A 26,438-nucleotide genomic window follows, 5' to 3' on the forward strand; every position below is an offset into this window, starting at 1 on the left:
CGCCTGAGAAAGGTGGGTGCCAAGGCAAGGCTGGGGGTGCGCATCCACCCACACCGCGGGGTTTTCTCTTCGTCCCGCCCCAGCGCGGGGAACTCCGCACCGCTCCGTCCCGGAATGGGGGCCATGGGAGCCCTTCCCGGGGCTCTTCGCCTCCAACCGCGGGCGGGCGGGGCCGCCGCGTGACGGCGGAGGGCGGGAGCGGGCGGAGGGCGGGCGGAGCGCTCCCGGCGCGGTGCGGGGCTCCGTGCGNNCCCGCTCCCCCCGCCGCCGCCCGGTGCCCCCGGTGCCCCCCGCACCATGCCCGAGCAGCTCAGCGTGGCCGACTTCTTGGCCGTTGCCAGCGAGGACCTCAGCTCCCCGGCCGCCGCCTTTGCCTCCAAGATGCAGAAGAGCCGGGGGGCCGTGGGGGCCCTGGAGGAGGTGAGCGAGGCCGAGGGGTGTGGTCGGGGGGTCAGACTGCGCATCCCGCCTGGGAACACCTCCGCACCAAGAGGTGCTAGTCCCCTGATGCTTGCGCCTCCCTCGGGCTTCTGTTTTTAGGGCCCACCTTTTCACCCCGAGATTACGCCGGTCGTCCTAATCGGGTGGTTTGGGATCCTCGGATGGGGGGGCCGTTTGCATCTTCCGAGCAGCCCTAGCATACTTTTGTGGGGGGCTAAGCCTGTAGAAATGAGCAAAGGCATCTTTAAAGCTCCAAGTGCCCCCCCGGGGCCAGGACATATCCCCCACCACCCCGAAGCCAGCGCGGCCTATTTCCTTATTTCCAGGGCCAGGGCATCCCCACCTGCCCCTCCCGCGGACCAAGGCATCCCTCCCCGAGGCCAGGGCATCCTTCTTTCCCAGCAGGACCAGCACACCCCTCCTGGCCCGGGGACCAGGACCTGCCCCCAGAGAATCAGCCCTACATTTCTATCCACTATTGAGCTCCTGTGCTGGAGCCAGCCCCGATGGGATGTGGTGTCACTGGAGAGTCTCCTCCTTGATCAAAGCCAGGGGAGTATTTTCGACCTCCCTCAAAATCATTGGTAGCCTTTTTGGGAAGGGTGGAGGTGATGGGGTGCCTTCATCCTCCTTCTCCCGCCTGGAATAAAGGCAGTTTCCAGCTGGTCCTGTGGCTTTTGCCAACTCCTCTTAGCTAAGGAATGACTTTGAAGGAGAGCCAGGGCTGGCAGGGAGTGGGGGGCGCCCGGTGCCAGGGCTGCTGAATACCTGGGGGCAGTGGGATGGGTGTCCCAGGCCTGGCAATCTGGGAACACACCATGTAGCACCCTGGTCCCCATAGCACATGCTGATCACTGTCACGGGTCCTCTTCCCACTGGGGAAGGGGAGGCAGCTCTAGCCAGGAGGGAACAGCAGGAATTTTGTTTGGCTGCTTTGAGAAGTAGTGGTTAAGGGATGCAGGGATGGGGAGAGATGCATCCCTCGGGAATGAGGAGGTCTCTGGGATTGGCTTAGTAAAGCTCCAGCAAGCATGAGAGATAGCTGTGCCATGGAGGGCACAGGGCTGAGCCCTCCATGCCACTGGAGGCTCTGGGGAGGAGGCCAAACTGCTGCTGGACCTTTGGCATCCCCCTGCTCCCAGCACGAGGGGAGGAGGGAAATCTGAGCAAACCAGCTCCACACTATCTTTGGAGCCCCAACATGGCATGAGGCAAGGGGGATAATCAGTGGCAGTTTTGGGGATCACTGGGGGAGGGGAGAGACACTCTGTGGCCAAACCGAGCCATAGTCTTTCCTGTCACCACCCCAAATACTGGCTGGTGTCTTGGTGAGCAGGAAGGAGTGAAGGATCCTGGTCTAACTTCAGTGACTGCTGGGTGGGAAGGATGGCTGTATCCCACCAGGACCCTGGGACAGAGCATGGCCACATGCACCCAAGATAGGAGCAGGTCTCAAATTGGGGGCAGGAGCAAGCAGGGAGAGGACTGGAGATTGCTGCTCAACGTTAAAGAGACATCCTGATGTTGTCTGGAGCTACTTTGTGCCTCAATTTACCTCCTGAGATTAAAGAGGGCTCTCCCCTCCCCAGGGTTTGTGTGACTTCAGGGCCCTTGGGGCTGCTGCAGAGACAGGAACCTGAGGTCTCTGGAGTGGGCTTGGAGGGCTGAATCAAGCCCTTGGTGGTTGGTGCTGGATGCTGTGTGTATGTCAGAGGGGACTGGGCACTTCTGGGCTAGGGCAGGGTGACATGGCAGAGGCTGCTGGCAGACGAGCTCCCAGCTCACCCTATCCCCCAGGGCAGTGCCACATACTGCTCCTGGCCTGGCATCTTGGCACCCTGGCTCTGGCACCCATGGCAGCTCCTTCGCCGGGTAGCACGAGCTGGCAGCAGCGGGGGAGGCAGAAGAATGGCCTTCATTGAGCATCCTGCCTGAGGTCCCCAGGCTGCGAGCCCAGCTAGCTGTGGTGCAGGTGTCCCTTCCTCATCCTTCATCCCTTCCTCCATCCCATGGGGAATTCCTCCTGCTGACGTCCCTGTTGTGCCAATGTCCTTAGCTGGCCCCTGACCAGAAGCCCTTGAGCTGGGCCTAAGGGATGATGGGTGCAATCGGGGGCTCCAGACATCTCTGCCTCTCCATTCCTGAGCAGCCAAGGAGCGTGTTCCCAGCAGCCAGCCTGGTACATTGGGGATGCCAGTGCTGCCCACAGGTGCCAGCAGCACTGTACAGTGGTTCCCTCTGTGTTTACCACCCAAATACTTGTCTCTGCTTGCCCTGTGCCCACTGGTAGGCTCATGGACCCCTTCCTGACAGCTCTTGTGTCGTTCCCTGGATCGTCCCTGCTCTGCACCAGCCCTGCACTCTGCATCCTGCAGCTATGAACTGGCACCAAGATGAGCTGCTCTGTCCTGGACACTTGAAGGAGCATCTTTCCATACTTGCCCATTGATGCTTCCGAAGCGTCTCATGTTACCTCAGTTTCCCCTCCCTAAGACTGCCAGGTTTGCAAGCCTGGACCATCTAGGCATCCAGCCCTGGGTTCCGCCAGAGGCAGGGAATATCTCTGCTCTGGAGAGTTTGGTGCACCTGGATGTGACACAGAGAAGGGCCATGAGGGACTTTGGTGCACCCCAACATTCTCCCCACTGTAGATGGATTGCAAGACCCCTGAGCAGGGGGTTTGGCTCCCACCTCAGCCCCAGTCTGCTCTGAGCCAGTTCATCCTGGCAGCATCCCATCTGACAAAGAGAACAGTGCTGAAGCTAGGCTGACCCTGCTGTCAGGAAATCAGCCTTGACATCAGCCCGAAAATCTTCAACAGAGCTCAAGCAGAGAGAGAGCCTCTTTATTGTAATTCCTCTGAGGTTTCATCCCTGCCCTTTCTGCTGTTCACGCCCTCTAAATATTTCCAGCCTGTTATCATGGCTCTGGTACCTGCAGCCAAGCCGCCTTTAACCCTTTCCTGATGCTGGGGCCAGTGTGTGCTTGGATGCTCATGCTGGCCGCACCACAGCCCCTTGCTCTTGGGCTGAGTGGGGTGAGTTTGTCATAGTGCTTGGATGGGATTGAATTTGTTGTGGTTCTCAGGGGACAAATCAGGGCTATACAGGTAGGAGGAGACGAGGGGATGGGGAGAGCTCCAAACCAGAGCAGGATCTGGTCAGCGGGGCTGCAGGGAGAGTTGTGGTGCTGGAGACCGTGGGGCAAGACCATGCATGAGCTGGGGGGGTTTGGAAAGCCACATTGCTCGTTGTGGGATTGTTGTGGTTTAGCACACAACCAGCACAAGGGTTTATGGGATTTAGGTCCCCATCAGCAGGACGTGGGTCCTGTGTGGATCCTGTGGCTTGTGGGGAGCTGAGCAGCCTCATATCTCTTCTGGTTTTGAGCCATGGGGATGGGCTTGTGTGCTACGTGATGCTTTGCCTCCTTGGTTGAAACAGTCCCTGTAAGAGCCAGCAAGGCATTTTCCATGCTTAATAGAAGCTGCTGGATCCAAAGAGCCTCTTACCCCCTCCTACTGTCTTGCTCAAACCCTCCTATCTGGGGCCAGCCAAAGCCCTGCCTGGCAGCAAAGCTATTGGGACCACAGCCGTGGCAGGGGACCGGCTGGACGCTGTGGTTCCAGCATCCCCAGGATGCCTCCAGCTCCTTTCCCAGCCCTGGGAGCTTGGATCCCACTCCACACATCTGCACAGTAGAGTTGCAGCTTTTCCAAGGGCCAGCTGGGCTGGGGGAGTGGCAGCCATGCCTGGCTAATGAGCTCCATTTGTTTTCTCTCTTTGCTGTTGCAGAGCCTGGATGGGGACCAAGCTGTGCTCCAGAGGATCAGGAAATATGTGAAAGCCATTCACATCTCCGGGCTCAGTGAGTTGGGCTTTGGGATGATGGGCATTCCCAGAGCATGAGGCTGGGGGTGTGTGATAGTCTCATCCTCCAGCAGCAGTGGGGAGCCATGGGTGCTGGTGAGCCTGGGGGTATTTGCTGCTTGGGTGCTACCAGTCTGCCAGTCTGGAAACAGGCTAAGGTGCCAAAAATTGTCTTAAAATTATATAAAGAGGGAAATGGAGAGCCTTAGGAAGTTTGTTTTGGATATTCTGGTGCTGTCGTGCAGCAGGATTAGTCCAGCTTTGCTACAGAGGTGGGTAGCAAACCGAGAAAAGTACATAGGGAGGTGGATGCTAGCTGCTGGTGGAACCTCATGATGTGACCTGATAATGTGCTTAGATGCCAAAACCTGTCTGAAATATATATATAAAAAGGAAAATTGAGAACCTTAGGGAGGTTGTTTTGGGGCACTGCTGCTGTCCTGCATGAGGATCAGGCCAGCTCTGTTACAAAGGGAAGGAGAGATGGTGTGACCGTGATGTGTCGGGTGCTGCAGGGTCACCCCACGTCCCTCTTTGGTGTCTGTCCACACAGCCCATGTGGAGAATGAGGAACAGTACAGCGAGGCCCTGGAGAACTTTGGCAACAACCACCTCTCCCAGAACAACCACGAGCTCTCTACTGGCTTCCTAAACCTGGCCGTCTTCACCCGCGAGGTCACTGCACTCTTCAAGAACCTGGTAAGCTGTCCTAAATCCACTTGGATTTGGAATCCCCCACCAACCAGTGCAGCTCCCCTCCTTCCAGTTTAGCTGCCCTCCACCGCATGCAGCGATCCCCACCTCCTACCCTGGGCTCAGGGACACCTTCCCAGTGCTCTCAGACCATCTGATACCCCCGTCGCTGCATTTACTCCCAGCTCCCTGGGGCCATTGACACTGGGATCTGATGGGAAGCTGGGGCTGCTATTTTCATTTTTCCCTTTTTTCTTGCTTTCTGTTTTCTACTCACATCAATTGCATCTCTGATCTTGCTTGCCAAGAGTAAATCAAAGCCACGCTGGGCTGCACAGTGGGGCCATGGGGAGCAGGCAGAGGCGGCTGTGAGCCGAGCCAGGAATGGCTCCGATGGAAAACTCAGGTCCTGAATGGAGCTGGGTTCATGCATGCCCAGCAGCAAATCCCTGGGGGGTGCCATGTGGCCCTCTCTCTGTTCACTTTCAAATCCCCTTCTCCAAAGGGTGTTTTTGGCCCCTGGCTCTGCTTAAGGAGGAAATTGATTTCTGCTGCCCTTCCCCCAGCAAGAATTTCAGATTTTTGGCGTGCTCCTCTCCCAGTTACCCCAATCTGGGCCTCCCTGCTCCTCCCCTTCCCCATCCTGGCTGTCATAGCCTGCTGGACTCCTGTGCTCCAGTAGGGCTCTGCAGAACTGTTCTGATGGAGGAGTTGGATCAGTTCTGAGGGTCCCCACCTCCCGCCCCACATGCTGATGAGTAAGTTATGTGCCAAAACCAGATCCAAAAAGCTGTTTCCCTTACTAGAGTCTCCCTGGAGCTCCCCCATTACCCCTGGTTTGGGGGTGGTCCTGTGCTCTGTGGCTGAGTTTCTCCCCCAGTGCTGCAGAGTACCAAAGCCCTTTAGAAGAAATCTGGGTGCACTGGGGAAGTCCCATGTGGGTGCTGGAGCTGCTCTCACAGCTCTGAAATGGGGTGCTGCTCTGTGGGCTGCATGGAGGGATGCCAGGACAGCAGCAGGCTCCCATGTCCCCACCACAGACCCCTGCACAGGTAGGGATTGTGCTGGCTGCATTGCTATCCCCAGATCCCAGCAAAGGGAGACATTTTGGGAAGCCCCTTTGACATGCGTGAGCTCTTTGTATCACAGGACCATGGAGGGGCTGGTCGTGTTGCTGGATGCTGGGGACAGGGATGGGGACAGGGATGAGGTGTCAGTGGGGGAACACAGCTTTGTTTTTGGCAGCTGTGCACTGGTGTGGTTTGTGGGAAGGGCCACATTCATCAGACATCTTGCAGCCAGTTCCAACAAGCCCCAGCGTGCCCTCTGCCAGGATCCTGGATTCAGCCGCCCTTCCAGCCTCTTTAACCCTTCCTGGGCAGTGATGGAGTTGGGGGGATCCCTGGTGCCGAGGAGGACCTGGGGCTCCAGCTCCCTGACTTCCCTCACCATGGGGTGACCCTGTCTCTGCCTTCTGCAGGTACAGAACCTGAATAACATCGTGTCCTTCCCCCTGGACAGCCTGTTGAAGGGGCAGCTGAAGGATGGCCGCCTGGTAAGTCCTGTCCCCAGGGTCACTCTTTCTGCAGCGAGACCTCTGGTACGGATTCAGCTCTGCCTGTGGCCAGGAGAAGGAAGGAGCTAGCACCAGGGCCTGGAAGGAAGCAGCGAGGGTTGGGAGTGACAGAAATGAGGGATGAAGACCTGGTAGGGACACCCATCACCCTCAAGGGGTGCAGCAGTGCAGAGCAAAGCTCTTGGCCCCTTTAGTGGCACCGGCTCTTTTGCTTTCCCTGACAGCTGCCACCCCCTTTTTCCTTTGCCACAGGATTCCAAGAAGCAGATTGAAAAGGCCTGGAAGGATTATGAGACCAAAGTGTAAGTAACATGCTGCCTCTGGCAAAATCTGCCTAATCCCGCTCTGCACAAAGGTGTTTTGTCCCTGGCTGGAGCCAGGCACTGATGGTGCCAGTTTGTCCAGGGGAGGGTTCTGCTCTAGCTTTTCCCAGAGGGGAAAGGGAGAGGGGCTGGAGAGGGCCTGGAGATGTTTCTCCTGATCCCATCCCCAGTGTAGTCCCTGCATGGGACACTTCTCAGAGCAGGGATGTCCCCAGCCCACCTCCATCCCATTCCACAGGGGAAAGATGGAGAAGGAGAAGGAGCGAGCGCGCTTGGCTGGGGTCATCCAGGCCGAGCCAGCGGCATCGGAGACGGCCGAGGATGTGCAGAAGGAGCGGCGGCTCTTGCAGCTCCACATGTGTGAGGTGGGGGCTGTGCCGAGGGGACTGGGGACTTTTCCCCCCTAGGAAAAGGGTCCTGGGGGGCACAGGGGACCGCTCTGCTAGAAGCTGCGCAGGGACATCAGAGCCTGTCCCGGTGTCCGACGCCAAAGCGGCCCCACCTTGTCCATCCCCATCCCCCTGTGCGCCTTCCTGGTCCCAGCTCAGGAATCTCCATCCCGTCCCGTCCCATCCCGTCCCGTCCCATCCCATCCCATCCCATCCCATCCCATCCCATCCCATCCCATCCCATCCCATCCCCCTATTGAGGTCCCTGTGGGATGCAGCTCCAAATGGAATCCACGGTGCCCCACGAGGGTGGCCTGGGGGTTCCTTCCATGTCCTCCCAGCCCCACTCTACCCTTCCTCGGGTGGCATTTGGGTAAAAATGAGCTTTTTGGCTAACATCTCTGAGGCTGGCTTTGTGGTTTTTGCCTATCCTCAAAACTGCTCCTGGCTTTGATGAAGGGGGTCACAAGTCACAGATCCTTGGCAATTCTGGGTCCTTGCAGTCCATGCTCAAGAGGTCAGATGGGAATAAGTGAAGGAGACTCAATTTCAAAGCCCTGCAGCAAGGAGGAACCCAAGTGTCCTGGCTCCAGACACTCAGCAGCCCCATAAACTTCGAGGGGGGCAGTGCAGGAAACAAGTTGTCCTTGGGTTTGTTGTCCCAGAGGTCTCCCCTGTTCCTGAGGGCCAGATCCCACCCCGTGCCCGCCCAGCAAAGAACAGGGGTTGTGCCTGCCTCGGAGCTGGGACCCAGCCAGATGAGTCACTCCCTTGAATAGCTCCACTGTGGGATAAATAACAGCACATGGAGAGGTGGGAGCTGGAGCAGGGCATGTGCACCCGTGTTTCTGCATGCATGAGAGTTGCTGCTGGCCCTGGAAATGGGAGGGCAGTTCTTCTGCGGGGCTGGGGGCCATATGATGCACATAGGTTTACTGGAAAATGGGTTTTGCTATTTCCAGGGTCCTGTTTCACGCCATGGGGTGGTTGTGTCTCCCCATTGTGGGCCATCTCACACCCTCAGGGCTGTGGAGCAGTTGGACATGGGCCCAGGGCTGCTGGGAGCATCCCTTTGTTCATGGGTCCCAGTGGCTCTGCTGCCCCTGTCACTGTGGGATGTGGGTGGCAGGGCAGGAACATCCCACGGGAGCTGGGCACATGTGGCCTTTCCTAGGTGGGACATGCTCCCTCCCATTGACTTGGCATCTCCAGCTGTCATGGAGCACTTTAACAATGTCCCTAGTCCAGGGACCCATCAGGGTGTCTGCAGTGCCTGGGGATGGTGAGCCTCCATTCCAGGGGCTCTGCCTCACCTTGGAAGGCCCCCAGAGCTCAGGGCTCCCTCCCCCTCCCCTCGCTCCCCACACAAAACCATTCCAACAGCTGGAAAGGAGCTTGCAGGGGGAAAATCTCTTCCCCTCCTTATTTTACTTAGGGTGAGCAAGTCTCTCTGTTTCCTTCCCTGCCTGCAGCTGATGGATGGGTTTGATGCATAAAGCTGAAATTCCCCATCCCACGGGGCATCTCAGCAGACCTCCAGCGCTGGTGTGCTGCAGGTGCTCACTTCTTGGAATCTGATTTTTTGGGAGTAAAAGGGCCATATCTCAAAAAACATTTGGCCTTTTTTGTTGTTCTTTTTTCTTTCCTTCACAAGCTGCCTTGAGTTTTGGTTATTTATTAACTCCAGAAGTAATGAGCAGTGGGAGAAGCATGCTTGGCTGGAAAGCCTGGAGGCCTGCCTCAGTCCTTGAACTTTCCATGTCTTGGAGGACTTCCAGAGCCAGGTTTTTTGAGGGTGGTCCCTAGCGAGCTGCCTTCAAATCCAACATCATGACTTGACTACTTGAAACCCAGCCAGTGGTTTCCTCTGTGCTGGGAAGGGAATCAAGGGCTAGGCAGGCTCTTGCTCTTTCCTCTGGGATATTTTCAGCTGGTCCATGTCTCTGTCACCTAACCAGGTGTCTTCTCCCCCTGCAGTACCTGCTAAAAGCCAGAGAGTCTCAGATGAAGCAGGGACCAGATTTCCTGCAGAGCCTCATCAAGTTTTTCCACGCTCAGCACAAGTAGGTGCCACCTGGGTCAAGACGGTTCATCCCTGGGGCTGATTGTCACCCTTGGGTGGTCCCATGAGGGTCTGGGGTCTTCTACTCTCATCCCAGAGCCATAAAGCTGTTGGTGGAGATACTAGGCAGAGCCCATCACTTTTCAGTTTTCTCTGGGGAGTTGAAATGTCCTTTGTTGTCTTGAGGAGCTGTACACGTGTCCATGGGGCAGTGGGAGGGGCATTGGCCTGAGATATGTCTGATTATTTGGTTTCTGGATAGATTTCCAGGGATGAGCTCAGCTGAGCAGCTCTGGCATTAGCCATGGGGCTTGTAATGAGGGTGTTTGGAGTGAGGATCAACATCCCCTGGCCTTTCCCATTGCTCTGTGAGGCTGAAATAGTAGTGTGTGGGAGTCATCATCTCCTCCAGCTCTCAAGTGGGGAAACTGAGGCAGGTTGAGACAGTCACTGTGGTTAAAAGCATGTCTTTGACTGGGACTGTGACCCAGGGTACCCCCAGAATGTGACTTTTGGCAGCACTGCTCCCCAGTGAGTTGAGCTGGGATTGAACAAGAGGCCAGTCCTGCATGCCAAACACCCCAAATATTTAGGGTATCCAAACCCCCTGGGCTAGGCTTGGCCTTTGCTGGGCTCTCTCCAGATCCCCGCAGCCAGGGAGCCACAAAGCAAGTACAGCTTTCCAGGGAGGGGATCGCCATGATCTCTTGCCACATTTTCTCTAAAAACCCTCATTTTTCCTCCATCTTCCCCATCTGCATCTTAATCACCCTCAACAAACACCCAGTTTCTTCCAAGACGGCTGGAAGGCTGCCCAGAATCTCTACCCCTTCATTGAGAAGCTCGCTGTGTCCCTGCACGCGGTAAGGCCTTCAGAGTGCCACCAGTGCCCCTCAGGCGTGTCCCCAGGCTGCCCCCGTGCCCGTGCCAGCCCCTGGAGCGCTGTGCCCAGCGCAGCCACGAGGGCAGCTGCTCCCTTTGCAGCTGCACCAGGCACAGGAGGAGGAGGTGAAGCAGCTGACGCAGACGCGCGATTCCCTCCGCAGCATCCTGCAGCTGGAGAGCAAGGAGGTGAGAGCCCAGGGTGGGCAGGGAGGGTTCTGGCTACCCCGGGGTTAGTTTGGAAATGGGGAGCAGAAGGGAGAGGGGGCTGGGTTGACCTCTCCAGGGACCTGGAGGCATTTGGATGCTGGGAGGGCATGGGGCTGTCTGGCATCTTCTGGACACACTTCACCCCAGTAAGGACAAGGTCACTTGGGGCAGCAGCCGCCTCTGTGCCTCTCACTTTGCTTTTTAATTGTCTTTTTTCAGGAAAACTTGAACAGGAAGAACTCTGGCAGTGGTTACAGCATTCACCAGCACCAAGGCAATAAGCAGTACGGGACAGAGAAGTCAGGATTCCTGTACAAGAAGAGTGATGGGTGAGGATGAGTGTTATCCCAGAGAGCTCTTGGCTTCATCCTGATGTTGTCAGTGCTCATGGGAGGCCCCAGAGCTGAAATCCAGCTCACAGGACATTTAGTGCTCTATGAGCTAGAGAAAGCATAACCCCATGTCCAGAACTCCCATCAGGCCTCTGCTGTGGCTGCTTTGGGATGTGGATGTGGATGATTGCAGCTGTGCAATCCTCACTCCTCCTCTTCCTCCTTCTCAGGATCCGCAAAGTGTGGCAGAAGAGGAAGTGTGGTGTGAAGTACGGCTGCCTGACCATCTCCCACAGCACGGTAGGGAGCGTGGGGGCTGCAGCCCTGACCCTTTTTTCTGCGCCCTTAGGGGCTTGGTGTCCATTGGATTTCAGGTTTAATGTTGCCCACACTGGTCACAAATCTGCCTGGATTAAAAATCAATGCAGGATGAGACTGGACGGTTTAAAGAAAGTCCCCAGTGTCTGACAGGGTCCAAAGGTCGTGCCCCATAGGGGTCCAAAGGTGGTGCCCCATGTCTGACAGGGTCCAAAGGTGGTGCCCCATGTCTGACAGGGTTCCAGAGGTGGTGTCCCGTGTCTGACAGGGTTCCAGAGGTGGTGTGCCGTATCTCACAGGGGTCCCTGGGAGAGGAGGGTGGTGTCGGCTGGGGCAGCAGATGGACGGGTCTGACCAGGGCTGGCTGAGGGTCCGGACAAGCCCGGAGGGGCCGGGGCTGGCTGGGAGGGAAGCGCTGCCACCTGGCGCTGGAGGCTGGAAACGGCAGGAGGGACCAAAGCGTTCCTGCTCTTCTAAAATGAGTCTGACAGGGTCTGGTTTGCATGGTTATCCCGAGAGAAACCATCGCTGGTGGTGGTTGTGCCACCACAGTTGCCACTGGAGATGGTGATTGCCATCCCATCCCTTCCTGGTCCTTTAACCCACCTCGGTCCTCTCACCCTGCAGATAAACCGTCCCCCTGTGAAGCTGAACCTCCTCACCTGCCAGGTGCGGCCCCATGCTGAGGAGAAAAAATGCTTTGACCTGGTGACACGTGAGTACTGGGATGAGGTGCTGTGGCTGGGGTGTGACATGTTTGACCTGGAGGCAGAGGCTATGGTGGGACCTCTCCCTTTTTGGAGTGGGTTTTCCCTCTGAAACACAGTGGCACCCTCTAAATGCTTTTGATCTGGCTCTGGGTGTCTTCCTGGCTGTCTTTACAGATGAAGGGCCAATCTCTTCAATGAGTGCTAGAAAGCTGAGACAAAAAGAGGTTGTGACACAGCTCAGGTGATGGGAGAGTGATGTGCAGTGATTTAATTTGTAATTAAGCAGCTCCTTTGAAGAGATTTCAGCTGATTCCTGCTGTTCTGTGCATCCCTAGACCACAGAATCCTAGAATGGTTTAGGTTGGAAGCAGCCTTAAAGACTGCCTTGTTCCACCCCTGCACCATGGGCAGGGGTATCTTCCACTAGACCAGATTGCTCCAAGCCCTGCCCAAGCTTAAACAATCCAAGGGATGTGGCAGACACAGCTTCTCTCCTTTCACTTTCTCTCCTCTCTCCCCATCCCTGCAGACAACAGGACATATCACTTCCAAGCAGAGGATGAGCAAGAGTGTGTTGTGTAAGTGCCGCGGCCCATCCCTTCTCCTTGACATGCCAGGTCCTGCTCTGCCTTCTCCATCCTCCTCTTCCTCTTCCCTCCTGCTCAGGTGGGTCTCAGTGCTGCAGAACAGCAAGGATGAAGCCCTGAGCAATGCCTTCAAGGGGGATGGGGGCAGTGGCGGGGTGGCAGCAGGCACTGGTGTGGACGGCGGCATGCAGGAGCTCACCAGGCTGGTTATCAGTGAGGTGAAGAACATGCCAGGAAACAAGCAGTGCTGTGACTGCGGTGCCCCAGGTACGTCAGGGCCTGGGGTGTCCCCCCCCGGCTGTGAGTCAGTTGTCATGGGGTGACAGCATCTTTGGGGGCTGGGTGTGGTGCTGAGCCCCGCACCGCTCCCGCTGCAGATCCCACATGGCTCTCTACCAACCTTGGCATCCTGACATGCATCGAGTGCTCTGGTATCCATCGGGAGCTGGGTGTGCATTATTCCCGCATCCAGTCCCTCACTCTGGATGTTCTCAGCACCTCCGAGCTGCTGGTAAGCTGCTCTCTGAGCCCAGAGATCTCCTGGCCCCTGGGAACCACCCTCTGTGTCTCCTAAACCTCCTTGAGGCTGGCTTCATTCCTTCTCCATCCCATCTGTCCCCAGTTTGCTCCAGGGCTTGCAAACTTGCCTCAGTTTCCCCAGTGCAGTGGTGTGGGCAAGGGGGGCTCTGCAAAGCTGTTTGCTAAGCAGGGGGCTGCTGGCAGCTCCCCAGGATTTTCTTCCTCCTAAAACAGATTTCCACTGCCATAAGAGAGCATCATCCTGGCAAAGATGCTGTTCTGGGAAAGCCCTGGGTGCATCCAGTGGATTCCTTCCTTCTGGGGTGGGATCTGGCTGGGACAAGGGTGAGTGTGGCCAGGAGGGCTCATGTCCCTCTGTTCTCCTCTCTCCCTAGCTGGCTGTTAGCATTGGGAACACTCGTTTCAATGAGATCATGGAGGCCGCACTACCCACACAGGACTGTCCCAAGCCTTCAGCCAGCAGTGATATGTGAGTCAGGGACTTGGGTTTGCTGGGAAGAAGAGGAGGAGAAGGAAAAGGAGTGCATGGTGTGTGCCCTGTTCTTGTCCCCATGCTGCCACTGCCCATCTAAGACAGGCCTGGGATGAGGCATCCTGGTGCCATTGCTGGATTGTGGTGGGGATCTACACCTCTTTGGAGGCTTACCCTTGATCCTGAGGCTTCAGGAGGAGGCAGGAGCACAGGGCTCCACACCCTGTCTCCATGCCCATCCAAGCCCCACTTCTGGCAGGGCTGCACGCAAGGAATACATCATGGCCAAGTACATGGAGCGACGCTACGTGCTCAAGGGCAGCCAGGACAACCCCCATGGCCTTTGGGAAGCCATTCAAGCCCGTGACCTCCTGGCCCTGCTCAAGGCCTTTGCTGAGGGGCATGACCTGACCAAGCCCCTGGCCAGCCCTGAGGGTCAGGTGAGGCCTGCACCTGACAGGGAATGGATTTTCCCTCTCTGGGTGGCTGTGCTCTGGGTTGTCTTGGGCTTTGGGAAGGGATGTGCTGGTTGGAAGATGAGCATCCTCAGGTCCAGCTTTCTTCTCTCCTACATGTAGGAGATGAAGCATTGTTGAGGCCAGCTCTCCTCTCCCTTCCATATACTGGGAGATGAGCATACATGGGTCCAGCACTCCTTTTCCCTTCGTTCAGGGGGCAAAATGAGCATTCTTTTCCCTTTGTCCTGAGGCAAGATGAGCATTCTCAGGGTCATCTCTCCCTCCCATCTCTTGGCAGGATGCAGGCGAGCTGCCGCTGCACTTGGCAGTACGCCATGCCGACAGATCATCCCTTCCCTTGGTGGACTTCATCATCCAGAATGGGTGTGTCCCCAAGGGCTCCCAGTGTTCCCTGCCCCTCTCCCTCATGGGAGGAATGTACAGGATGCTTGTGTCAAAGCCTTGACTTTGCTGCTGTTGGCCCTGCACAGGGGAACACTGGATCGGGTGACGCAGGATGGGAACACGGCCTTGCACTATGGTGCCCTCTATAACCAGCCCAACTGCCTCAAGCTGCTCCTGAAAGGGAAAGCCACCTTCACCACAGGTATGAGCTTGGGTTGGGGGTTTTGGGGTTCTTTGGTGGGAGTGATAAGGCTACAACTTGGATTTGTCCCCCTTTTGTCCCTCGGGCAGTGAACACGGCAGGTGAGACAGCTCTGGATGTGGCGAGGAGGCTGAAGTACACTGAGTGTGAGGAGCTGGTAGGTGGGATGGAGGAATGGGGGAGAAGCTCAAGAGTGGGGAGAGGGGACTTTGAGGAGGGCTGGCACAAAGGTGGGGCGGCTTCTGGAACGTATCCCTCCAGTGCCAAGACCCCTGTGGGCTGCCCCATCCTGAGATCCCCCTGACCTGCCCCATCCCTCTGGCAGCTGGAGCAGGCGCAGGCAGGGAAGGTCTCCCTGCAAATCCATGTGGACTATGACTGGGAGCCCCCATCAGAGTTCCCATATGACAGTGAGGATGAGCTGGATGAGAAGGTACTGTGGGATGGTGGGGCCTCCCCAGTGAGGGAGCTGGGGGAGTGCAGACCCTTTTGGGGGGGCTGGTGGCAGTGGGACCTCCCTGGAGCTGTGTGTGTACCCCCAGGTGAGCCCGCTCCAGCGCTCCTTCAAGGGCACATCACCACTGGCCGCCAGCCCGCTGCCTGCCTGCCCCCAGACCCGCTGGAGCTGCATGGGCATGGACATCACCAACAAGACCTACGAGAGCATCCTGGTGCCCTCGCGCGCTGCACCCCGCCGAGCTCACAGCGAGGAGATCCCCCCACCGCTGCCCCTCAAAAACCCTACACGGGGCAGTTCTCGCCCCAAGCCCGGCCACAGCCCCAGCGGTGAGTCGGAGTGGGGGTCATCGTGGTGGCTCTGTGCCTCCCACAGAGACCAAGTTTATTGTCCCCACTGCGTGTGTTCCCCCAGAGCGCCCTGAGCTGCCCCGGCAGGCATCGGAGCCCCACTTCTCTGGGCCAGCTGAGGCAGTGGCACCCCGCAGCCTGCCTTGTGCCAGCAGCACGGGTGCCCTGGATGGCACCCCCAGCAGCCGCAGCCCCACCGAGAGCCAGCGGGCAGCGTACTGGGAAACCCGCTCCGAGACGGACACCAGCAGCAGTCGGCGGGGGCCAGAGCTGAGTCCCCCAGCCACGCAGCCCCTGCCAGGCAGCACAGTCCCTGACATCCCCCCTGTCAAGTTTGGGTAGGGACCCTGCTCCAGACTGGAGCTGCATGTGGTGTTGGGGGATCATTGCACAGTGATGGTGGGTGAGCTTCAACATCTGCCACCCCCACGGGCGTGGAGAATTGCTGTGAAACAAAGGGGTGCCCACCCTCTGGGGTCTTCAAAGAAACTGATGATGACCCTGGGATGCAGGAGGAGACAAGGGCAGCTGTGGGGATGCTGGGTTGTCCTTGGAGACAATGATGCAGATTATTTGGGAGGACACCAAGATCCTCTGCCAGTTATCATATGTATTTTTTTTCTCCTTTGGGAAAATGTGGTGGGATGGGCTCATTTGAGGGAGCTGGGGACCCTTTTTAACACCATCAGGGGGCTGTGGATGAGATCCAGGTCCCATGGGGGAAGCCCTGACCTCCCTGAGACCTCGCAGGATGGAGAACAGGGTGGGGGAAGGCAACAGCAGAGGAGGGGGTGACACTGTTCCCACTGTCACCCACAGCTCAGAGAGCACCCGCTCGTACCGGCGCATTGGTGGCATGGTGGGCAAAATGGGGTCGGCTGGGTCCCCCCAGAGCCCTGGTGGCCCCGAGGACCCTACTCTCAGCAAGGTGCCCCCTGTGCCCATGCCCAGAAGATTTGCTCCGGTATGTGCAAATACTCCTCTGCATCCCCAAGCATCCCAGCTCCTCTTATCCTGGGGTGACAGATGAAGTGATGATTGTATCATCACTTGTAACAGGTTGTATCCCTGTTGCCATCTTTTGGATGGCCTCGGGGTGGGGGTCTGTCACCCCCTTTTCATCCCATTTCAGGCCAAGGGGAGGCAGAAGCGGGTAAAAGCAGTGGCTGACTGCAAGGGAGACAAGGCACGAGAGCTGACCTTCTCCAAGGGGGAGGTCATCGTGGTGACACGGGAGGAGGACGAGCAGATGTGGGTGAGTCACCATGGCACGCACAGGTGCTGGGATCCAAATCCTGGTCCTTTCCCCCCTCCAGTTCTCTTCTGAAGGAGGCTGGGTTTTTCTTGGGGGGCACAGATGGGGGACTTCTGCCCCATGTATGCATGGAGGAGGGCTGGGAGGGCTCCACTGATGTGTCACCACAGCTTTGCCTCTCTAAATCCCTGTTGGAATTGAGCAGGGAAGAAGTTCTGATATCTCCAGATAAGACTTGCACTCCCCTAAACCCTCTTTCTGCACCCCCAGGTCGGCTTCATCGAGGGCGATGGCTCCCGCACCGGAGTCTTCCCTGCCAGCTTCGTCCACCTCTTGCAAGACTGACTGTGTGTGGGTGGCCCTTTTGTCACTGTCCCATTGACTGGGAGTAGAGCTAGCTCCCTGCTGGGGGCTTGGTAGAGCCATGGCTAGAGGGCACATGTGCCCAGGATCCTGGCATGAGACCACTGCCCTCCAAGGGGGCCCAGAGATCCCCCTGCACTGGGGAGCCCGTCCGTGGATGGCAGCAGTGGGGAGCTGAGGAGCAGAGAACAGACATGCTTGCTGCACTGGTGGGCTGAGGTTTCTTCCCCAGCCCCTGCTCCCGCTGCTCTTCTGTCCTTCCCGTGGGCTCTGCCCATCCCTTGGGTTTTCTTCATCCTTCTCTGAAAGGAATTTGGGATGGGGAAGCTGTATTTGGTATCCCCCACCCTCTGCCAGATAGTCATGCAGCCTCCTCCTCATCCTGGGGGAAGCTGTGGACCACCAGCCTCCTTCTGTAGCCCAACTGTGAAACCTTTGGGATTGGCAAGAAAAAGGAGAGGGGTTTTTTCTGTGTCCATCCTCCACCCCAGGTTCTGGGAGCTTCATGGACTGGTGGAGTTCAGGGATGCTCCAAAGCTTCTCCAAAACTGGTAGTGAAATGCCATTCCTTGATTTGGAGGGTGGGGGATGTTTCAGGTGGTACCACAGAGCCCCTGCCCCATGTCCCTCATGTGGGGTGGGTGCTGGATCACTGCCCCTTCCCTGGGGGGGGGCTCTCAGAGGGGGTTTTGCAGCTTTTTCTAGGACCAGCATACCCCTGTGGCAGTGTCCCTTGGGAGCCACCTGCCTCCATACCCCCTCACTTTACCCTTTTCATTTCTGTGTCAAATGCTTCATCTCAAAAAAGTCTTTTTTTTTTAATGTTTTCTGTCTGATTTCTAATAAACCATCATTTTTTAAGCACCTGGGAGTGTGTTGGGGGGTACAACCCCTGCCCTGGCCATCCCCAGCATGGTGATGCTGCTGATGTGTCCCCAAGGCTGCCAGTCCCTGGTGTCTGTGATCACCCTTGGGGACAGCCGTGTAGGGCTGGGCTGGGACATGGATCCAGAGCAGGATGCTCATGACGCAGGGACAAGCAAGGATGTCAAGGCTGTTGTCACTTCCATATCCCAATGGCCTGTGCCCCGTATTGCTGCCCGTCCAGCCAGGCCTGAGGGGCTCCCAGGCTGGCACAGCATCAGCTGGCTCTGCTGGCTCTGCTGGCTCTGCTGGCACACCGTCTCTGCTGCGCTCCAAAGCCTGCAACATGTCACTTGTCACCGCACAATGGCGGAATGTTGGAAGGGGCCTTAAAGATCCTTCCGTCCATCCCCTGACGTAGGGGGGACACCTTCCACTAGACCAGGTTGCTCCAAGCCTGTCCATCCTGACCCTGGACATTTCCAGAGATGGGCTATTCCCTCCAACATGTGGAGTACTCCAGTATAAGATCTATTCCTGTATACTGGAATTCCACGTATATTGGAATGTTAGAATGCGTGGAGAATTAAAATTATTCCCCCCGGGATCTTGCTGCTGGATCAACTTTGGGAAAAACAGAGCTTGCAGGCCCCTGAGGATTGCCTGCCTAAGCCAACCCGATGGCAGAGCCCGGTCCCTGTGCCTCCGCACCCCATGGCCGCGGCCCCGAGCGCGCCTCCCCCGCTCCTGCAGCCCTGCTTCTCGGCTATATTTAGCCCTCCCCCGTGCTATTTTGCTTTCCTGGCAGGAGTTTATAACTGGCCGGGACAGCCCCACCTCCTTTCTGCTTTCTCTCCCTTCCCTTCCCCTCCCGTCCCTTTCCCCCTTTTCCCCTCCTCTCTGCTGCCTCCCACCCGGCTGCCCAGGACCCCCATGCCCACAGTGCCCAGCTGTGCCCAGCTGTGCCCAGCTGTGCCCGCAGCCAGCGTCCTGCTCCACTGCAGCCCCCGCCATGGGGCCCGCTGAGGAGCTGGTCCGGATTGCCAAGAAATTGGATAAGATGGTGGCCAGGAAGAGCACGGTAAGGTGGCTGAGCTCCTCGGGGCATGTGTGCATATTTGAACACGTACGTATTTGCAGGTGTGCATATTTACACACGTGCTTGTTTACATGCATGTTTGAATCCTGTGTGGCTTGGGAAAGGGGGGGGGGATGTGGGTTTGCTTTTCACACCCCTCACGTTGCCCCTGGAGGTGCTGAGTGGGTTTAAGGGGTGCTGCCTGTGTCACCCAAGCCCAGCCTCAGGACATCATAGTCAGCACCCAGGGGATTTAATTTTGCCTCTGATTTGGGGCTCTCCTGTAGCCCATTGCTCCCAGACCCTGGGATTTGGGGGTAAGGGGGTGTTTGTCCCACGGGTGGCGGCTGCTGACGCTGCTTGGCAGTGCCGGACTGTGGGCGACAGGTGCTTGGCCCCCAGCCTGTGCACCAGCAGTGCCAGGGCTAGAGGCTCGTGTACAGGCAAGGAAAAGCTCTGGGCTGGGGAACAACACCCTCAGTGCACCCTCAGGCACAGCCCTGCCTGTTGCACAAGTGTGCAAAAGGAGGGGAAGGGGTCAGTCACTGTTTCCTGGGTGCTTTTGGTGGCTGTGTTCTGGGGAAGCCGGGACCCAGCCCTGCCGCCCTTGTGCCAAGTGAGGATCCCTCTGGGGATCCTGGTGAGCCAGTTACACGTGCCAAGCCCAGCTCTCAGAGTTAATATTTGACTGTTTCCACTGGCCTTTGCCCTGACAAGGTGCAGGTTCCTGGCTGGAGGGGGAGCACTGCCGTCTCCGTGGATCTGGTGGCTTTTTGGGATGCCAATGATTGGTATCAAACTAGATCCCATGGCTCTGCTTGCTACCAGGAATTACCCCGGGGTCTTGGGACAGGGGTGTTCCACGCCTCTCTTGCTGCACTTTGGGACGGGACAGAGCCAGGGTTCACCTACAGCACAGGAATGTCCCTGCACCATCAAACCAGGGGTGTCTGATCCAGCCCCTCATGGTGGGAGTTCATGGAACAGTGTCCCCGGGGGGGGGATACCTGGGAGCTGGTGTTGCTGCTGGGGCTCTAAAAATACCAAGGGTGAGGAGGAGGAGGAAGGCTCTGTGCTGGACTATCTTTATCCCAGCTGCCACTGCAAGGTATCAGGATGAAATCCTGGGGCTTGTGTCCCATGGACCTTCACACCCCTGGGTGGGGGACACTGGGAAATCCCCCAGCTGTCCCTAACTCCCACCAGCCCAGATTTTTCTTGCAGATGGGGGTTTTCCCAAGTTTTAAGAAAAGCTCATGCTATCCAGCTGGAGATGTGACCTGGTGCTGGGATGGCCCAGCAGGATTTGGGTGTAGGACTTCTCTATCGGTGTGAGAGGGTCAGGCAGTCCCAGGGAGCAGCCCAGGGCTGCTTTGGGTGCTCCTGTCATGCCCTTCCTGGTGCTGCCTGGTGCCTCCTCAAGGGCTCCTTGTGGCTTCTCCCTGCTGTAGGAAGGGGCCCTGGATCTGCTCAAATCCCTTACCAGCTACACCATGACCATCCAGCTGCTCCAGGTGAGAGGGTTTGGGTGGGGGGACACCCCATGGGGTAGCTTGTCCTATGTCCTGTGCCAGCGAGGACATCCCTAAGGGTGTGTCCCTGGTGTGTCCCCAGACCACACGGATTGGAGTGGCTGTGAACTCAGTGAGGAAACACTGCTCAGATGAAGAGGTGGTGGCCTCAGCCAAAATCCTCATCAAAAACTGGAAGCGGCTTCTGGGTGAGTGATGCTGGAGGGAGACGAGAGCCCCCCAAAGCCTCAGTCCTCCCTGGGCCATCCCTGCACCTCAAGTCCCAATGCTTTCTGGGGGGATGGAGTGGAATCAGTCCAGAGCTAGGACGTGCAGGCGCCTATAACCTGTAACCCAGATTTTCCAAGGGCTTGTTTTCATTCTGGGTTAGAGTGGTGTAAACCAATGTGTGCCCCACCAAGGCCTGAGCATCTCCACAATCATTCCCCACCCCAGGATGCGACTCCACAGGTGCCCTGTGCTGGTTTGGGATGTGACTGTGACACCCAAATCCTTCCCCCAGAGTCCACCACCACAAAAAAAGAGAAGGATGCAGATAGGAAGAAGGAGAAGGACGCAGATGGAGACAAGGAGAAGAAGAAGGGGCTGGATGTTTCCAGCTGCCCCAGTGAAGGGGTGAAGCACAGCAAGAATACAGCTGAGAAGCACAGGGAGAAGAACAAGGAGAGGTGAGGGCTCCTGCCTGCTGTTGGGGGACACTTGGGCCAATATGAGACCACCCTCTGCTTGGTCTTTAAGAGTTGATCCATCTCTGCCTACCCATGGATGCTGGCAGCACCTCTGGATCCCAAACTGCCTCTGAGACAGCACCAGGGCAGTTTTTGGAGGAGGGAGAAGTGGCCATTTTTTATTTTCCCTTCTCTAAAATTCCTTAGATGAGGTCATTTTGAACAGTGCTCATCTGACCTCTGCTCTCTCTATATCCCTAGGAAGCCCAGCAAGTGTGACTCTCCTGCCACCACCACCCAGGGCCACTGTGCCAGTTCCAGCCCAGAGAGGTACCTGCTGAAGGATGCCCTGACCCTCACGCCAGGTTCTGCCAGGCACTGCCAGCCCAGGGCAGGCTCTGCTGGCAGCCTGGGGTGGGGCTCAGGGATGGGGGATGCAGATGGACAGGATCCAGCTCGCAGGTTGCCAGAGTATGCTGGGTTTGCTGAGAGCTTCTCTCCCTTCCTTTGGGCCTCCGTGGTGAAGAGAGTCCAGTGATGGCAGGAGCCCCACTGCGTCCTCCAAGAAACCACCTCTGGACGGCAAGAAAGAGAGGTGGGTGCTGGGCTGGGGGAAATGGGAGAGGCCAGACCCTCACCCCTCACTGGGTTGTGGTTGGGGTTGCGGACCCACCACTTGTCCAAGTCACTGCCCTCTGACACGGGGCTTGTCCTGCCAGGAGAGCCTCTGCTGACTCCAGGTCCGCAACCATCTCCTCCTCTTGCTCCTCACAGAAAAGACTGTCAGGGGAGAGGTAAGGAGGGGATGTCCCTGGGCAGCCTGGGGATGCTTTTAGGGTCCCCCTTGGGGATACCCTGACCGTGGAGGGGGTGAGAAGTGGCTGGGAGCCCTAATCTCCCCTGGGGAGATTCCTGTTGGCTTCTGAGCGAGGACTCTCATGCATGTGCTGATGCCTGAGGTCCTGCCACCAGTCCCTGCCCCCTGTCCTGCCTGCCCTGTCTCTGGTGTCATCCCCACTGTCCTGTTTCGTGCCGCTCCCAGGAGAGCCTCTGTGGGCACCAGCCTCTCCCCAGCTCCCACCAGCTCCCAGAGAAACTCCAGCGACAGCAAGGAGGAAAGGTAGGAGAGAGGAGGAAAGGTAGGAGAGACCCACTCCACTTCCAAGGGACCCCGGCAGGTCCCTGTGGCTGTGCCAGGACCCTCCCACGTGCCCGTGTCCCTGCATGTGCCCCTGCAGAGCCAACAGCAGCAAGGTCAAACCCGAGGTGCCGCAGAGCCCCACCAGCCCCTCGTTCTCTGCCAGCCCCTGCTTCCTGGCCCCCTGCTACCTCACAGGGGACTCCGTGAGGGACAAGTGCATTGAGATGCTGACAGCTGCGCTGCGCATGGATGGTGAGCAGCTCTGAGGGTGCTGGATCCCAGACTGGGCTATTTCTCCTATGGGACAGTCCTAACAGGAGCATTCAGCCCCAAAAGGAAAAAGAAGGAGGTTGGTAGGGTCTCTCATAAGGGGGTTGGATGTGAGGATGCATCTTTGTAAGGTTCAAGATGGGTAAAACTAGGTATTTTAGAGATGGAGTGTCTGGGGCAAGTACAGGGGGAGAGGTGAGATTTTCTGGGGGAGGTACAGTGAGACCTGTGGCTGGTTTCACACCTAAAAGTCACCTCTTAACTCTCTACCCTTTAGACGACTACAAGGAGTTCAGTGTCAACTGCGAGAAGATGGCATCGGAGATTGAAGACCATATCCTTTGGGGGGCTGGGGTCCCCAGGCTTCATCTGCTGGGGGAGCGTACGTGGGCTCAAGAGTGCTGCTGGGGACAGGACAGAGTGTGACGGGGACAAGGACAGAGGGTGACAGACTCTGCCGCGGTCATTGCCTGCAGAGGGAGCCAAGACCTCAGTGAGAGGATGCTGAGGCTGAAGCTGATGCTGAGCAAAGCATCTCCTGAGCACCTGCCTTCGTGCAGGGGTCTGCGTGTCCTCCCCAGTCCCCTGTGGTCAGGGACCTGCCTTCATCCCTGGGGAAATAAATCCAAACCCAGCCAAAGCTTTTTCCATGAGCCTGCTGTAGGTGCCTGTGTCTCCTGCCAGAACCAGTCTGTCACAATGTCCAGGCTGTGCCATGCTGAAAGGGATGGAGCCACCTCTGCCCACCCCCAAATCAAGGCTTGGGGTTCTCCTGGCAGCCCCCTGAGGCCATGACCAACCCCAGGGTGGTTCACCTCCTGGGTGCCCTTTTTGGTGCCTCCCAGACTCTGTGCCCAAAGCTGCCACATCAACCTGTCCATACCCATGTTGTTTGAGAGGAGGGAGTAGACAGAGTCCTCTGCACCATGAATTTTTGTCCCAGCACAGGGCTTGGTGACAGTCCCTGAGCCCCATAGCCTAGCCTGGATGTTAGACATTCCAAGGCAATGCAAAATCGTTTTCCTGCCCCCATCTCAAGCTGTGCTTCATCCTCTTAAAGCCAAGGATGGGGACACTTCCCACAGGGAGGAAAGCCCCACTGAGATCAGCCACCTCCACGTGGCCATTGGCCCTGGTGACAGCAGCACCCAAGCTGGCATCCCCCTGTCTTGATTCCTTGACAGACCCCACATATCTTCCAGGAGCTGAGGAGCACAGACATGAAGTATCGCAACCGGGTGCGGAGCAGGATCAGCAACCTGAAGGACCCCAAGAACCCTGCTCTGCGGAGGAATGTGCTGTGTGGGGCCATCGAGCCCAGCCTCATCGCCCGCATGACTGCTGAGGTGGGCAGGGGCTGCGTGGGGCTGCTGCCCGTGGGTCTCTTCCATGCTGCCTCAGTGGTGCCCAAGCGCTGCGTCTTGGCTTGCTGCTGTCCGCAGTGGGGTTGGCCCAGCACCTCCCTGTCCCACCCCAGTGCTGAATGAGACACAGGGAGCATTAGGAGAAAGCTGGCAGCACTGCTAGGTTCCCTTAAAGCCCTGCAGATCCCCAGCCTGTCACAGATCTGGCTGAGGGATGTCACACTGTCAGGAATCAGGCTGGAGTGTCCCCTTTTGTCCTCCTCAACCAGGGTCCACAAATCAGGCTCCTCAGAAGCCCAGTTTCCCCTGTGGGGAGACAGATCCCTGCAGGCAGCAGTTTTAGTTTGAAGATGGGGTGATTTTTTCATCTGGATAGGTCTGAACCCTCCAGCAAGCACAGACAGCAGGATTAATCCTGTTTTGGGAGAGGATGGGGAAGGTGTGGACTGTGGTACTCGGATGTGAGCAGAGCCGTGGCCACACTGACCCATCTGGGCCAATGCTGGTGGCAGGAGATGGCCAGTGACGAGCTGAAGAAGCTGCGGAATGCCATGACCCAGGAGGCCATCCGGGAGCACCAGATGGCCAAGACGGGTGGCACTGTCACCGACCTCTTCCAGTGTGGCAAATGCAAGAAGAAGAACTGCACGTACAACCAGGTCAGGCCTGGTCTGCAGGGGAACATTGGCTGGGGACGCAGAAGGGTCTCCCCTGAGCCTGTGCTGCTCCACCCCAGGTACAGACGCGCAGTGCCGATGAGCCCATGACAACATTTGTGCTGTGCAACGAGTGTGGGAACCGCTGGAAGGTCTGTACCCATCTGGGGAGAGGCTCTGGGCAAGCCACCCTTTTCCTAGGCTGCAGGGGTAGCAGAGCCCCCTGAAGTGGTGCTCTGGGTGCTGGGTGAGGGCTTACCACCTGCCCTGGGCTTACCACCTGCCCTGGGCTCTGCTTCTCCCGCAGTTCTGCTGATGCTGCTGGCGATTGGGCTGGAGGGAGCATGGTGCAAGACAAGAGGCTGTGACAGCACACTGGGGGCAGGAGGGGTCAGGGTGGCACCAGTCCCTCAACCCCAGCTCCTTGTTCCCTTGCACTGGGCTCCCTCAAACATCCTGGGGACCTGGCATCCGGCAATGTCAAGCTCACTCGAGAAGGTCCCTGGGAATGCAATGGTTCTTCCCTGCAAATACCTGTCCTTGGATTGGGGTGTGCTGGGATCCCACTGGGAACAGACTCACTCCTGGAAAGGGAGGCTGGTACAACCTGGGCAGCATGCCCTTCCCTGGGAGAAATCTGGAATTGGATGATTTGGGGGCAGCAGAGGTGTTGCTCCATGGGTGTGGGGCTGCGCCTGGGAGCTGAGGGTGGCACAGGGCCAGGTTTTAACCCAAAGACCTTCTTCCTCACCTAAGTGCACACAGAGGGAGGGGAGAGACATGGAGGGGACAGGGTGCGTGCAGCGTGTCCAGATGCTGTTGGGATGCCACTGTGCCCCTCTGCTCTGTGGCAAATGGACCATCCATCCTGGCTTGAAGGCACTGTGTCCCAGGAAAGAAGGAAGGATGGCAGGGAGAGGAGCGAGGAAGAACCCTTCCAGCCAGAGTAATAAAGGTGTGAACTATCTCTGCAGCACAGAGTCTTTCCTAAGATGGGTTTGGGACCTCTGTCTTGAGTTTATAGCTCCCTAGCTTGAGCCTCAAGGTTGTCCAAGATCCCTCACCCAATTCCAACATGTATCTCAAATCTACCAGCACCAGCTTGGGATATAACCATGGTTTGCTGCTCATCCATCACCTGACTGGTGATTAAAGACCTTTAATTAAGGCTGGAGCAGCTCCCTGGTTTGCTGCAGGCTCCCCCGTGGCAGGGCAGAACTTCCACCAACAGCAGGGAGCATTTTCCAGGGAAAAGGCATCAGGGGCCAGCTGCGAGACATCCCTTTGGCTGCAGGAGTTCTGGGATGGAGCCCTGTGGCACCGAACCCATCCCTTGTTAGCACCAGCCTCTTCCAGTGGCAGTGAGGTGTGATGGGGACACAGGAAGGTCATGGTGACCATGGATAGGGATGAGGGTGCTATTCCCATGCCTGCATGAGCCAGAGTGTGAGAGCAGAGGACAGTGAAGCTGTTAATTAACCCATCACTAATTTTTTAATCTTGGGCTGAGGTATGAATTTTTTCACAGGCCGTGCCATTTGTACCCAGACTTGGACGCTAAGCCCTCTGTGTTTGGGGGTCCCCACCACCCTTGAGCCCCCTGAGAGAGCTCTCTGGGCTGTGGTGCTCGTTAACACACTGAAGTGATTAATGAGCCTCCAAGGCAATTATTTACACTCGTGACAGTGTTTGTGGCTGCAATTAAGGAATATAGTGGATTGTAGGGGATGAATAAAACATCAGTGTGACCTTGAGGTGTGAGGGGAGCGCAGGAAGGGCAGGACTGGGGCTCACAGCCATCCCCAGGGTGCCTCAGGACATGTTTGCCTGGGACAAGGTTGAAATAGGGGGATTTGGACTTACATTTTCTTTCAGTCCAGTCTAATAAAGGTGTTTAAGCGATACCAGTGGAAACTGGACTCCAAGCCTGTTATGATGGATCTCCTGGCATCCCTCTGTATCCTTCACAAG

At 57.3% G+C, this 26,438-nt stretch overlaps 2 protein-coding genes across 2 annotated transcripts; both read left to right on the top strand.

The window, feature by feature from the left end:
- The first annotated feature begins 269 nt into the window (after positions 1–269).
- On the top strand, positions 270–17,756 carry ASAP3 (ArfGAP with SH3 domain, ankyrin repeat and PH domain 3). Its single transcript, XM_041404685.1, has 26 exons — positions 270–420; positions 4,236–4,308; positions 4,864–5,009; positions 6,484–6,558; positions 6,832–6,881; positions 7,141–7,267; positions 9,269–9,354; positions 10,141–10,216; positions 10,338–10,424; positions 10,665–10,774; positions 11,008–11,077; positions 11,723–11,810; positions 12,335–12,383; positions 12,472–12,659; positions 12,770–12,903; positions 13,307–13,401; positions 13,664–13,844; positions 14,161–14,246; positions 14,354–14,469; positions 14,559–14,626; positions 14,795–14,902; positions 15,012–15,255; positions 15,341–15,614; positions 16,096–16,240; positions 16,409–16,531; positions 16,802–17,756. Exons 1-26 carry the CDS (start codon positions 298–300, stop codon positions 16,874–16,876), a joined length of 2,997 nt encoding a protein of 998 aa, XP_041260619.1. The 5' UTR covers positions 270–297; the 3' UTR covers positions 16,877–17,756.
- Positions 17,757–18,590: 834 nt separating this feature from the next.
- On the top strand, positions 18,591–25,434 carry TCEA3 (transcription elongation factor A3). The gene is made up of 14 exons (XM_041404683.1): positions 18,591–18,839; positions 20,288–20,350; positions 20,451–20,556; positions 20,871–21,036; positions 21,298–21,366; positions 21,563–21,631; positions 21,756–21,830; positions 22,079–22,156; positions 22,275–22,429; positions 22,725–22,781; positions 23,639–23,793; positions 24,324–24,470; positions 24,548–24,619; positions 24,775–25,434. Exons 1-14 carry the CDS (start codon positions 18,771–18,773, stop codon positions 24,781–24,783), a joined length of 1,290 nt encoding a protein of 429 aa, XP_041260617.1. The 5' UTR covers positions 18,591–18,770; the 3' UTR covers positions 24,784–25,434.
- The last annotated feature ends 1,004 nt before the right edge of the window (positions 25,435–26,438 follow it).

The sequence above is a fragment of the Onychostruthus taczanowskii genome, unplaced genomic scaffold (genome assembly GCF_017590055.1).
Source record: "Onychostruthus taczanowskii isolate IOZ18803 unplaced genomic scaffold, ASM1759005v1 scaffold218, whole genome shotgun sequence".
NCBI classification, from domain to species: Eukaryota; Metazoa; Chordata; class Aves; order Passeriformes; family Passeridae; genus Onychostruthus; species Onychostruthus taczanowskii.

Coding starts and splice junctions, on each gene's coding strand:
- ASAP3 (XM_041404685.1), top strand. CDS start 298: ATGCCCGAGCAGCTCAGCGTGGCCGACTTCTTGGCCGTTGCCAGCGAG. Junction 11,811..12,334: donor ATGCTTTGACCTGGTGACAC/GTGAGTACTGGG, acceptor CCATCCCTGCAG/ACAACAGGACATATCACTTC. Junction 12,660..12,769: donor CTGTGACTGCGGTGCCCCAG/GTACGTCAGGGC, acceptor CTCCCGCTGCAG/ATCCCACATGGCTCTCTACC.
- TCEA3 (XM_041404683.1), top strand. CDS start 18,771: ATGGGGCCCGCTGAGGAGCTGGTCCGGATTGCCAAGAAATTGGATAAG. Junction 21,367..21,562: donor GCCAGTTCCAGCCCAGAGAG/GTACCTGCTGAA, acceptor TCCGTGGTGAAG/AGAGTCCAGTGATGGCAGGA. Junction 21,632..21,755: donor CTGGACGGCAAGAAAGAGAG/GTGGGTGCTGGG, acceptor TTGTCCTGCCAG/GAGAGCCTCTGCTGACTCCA.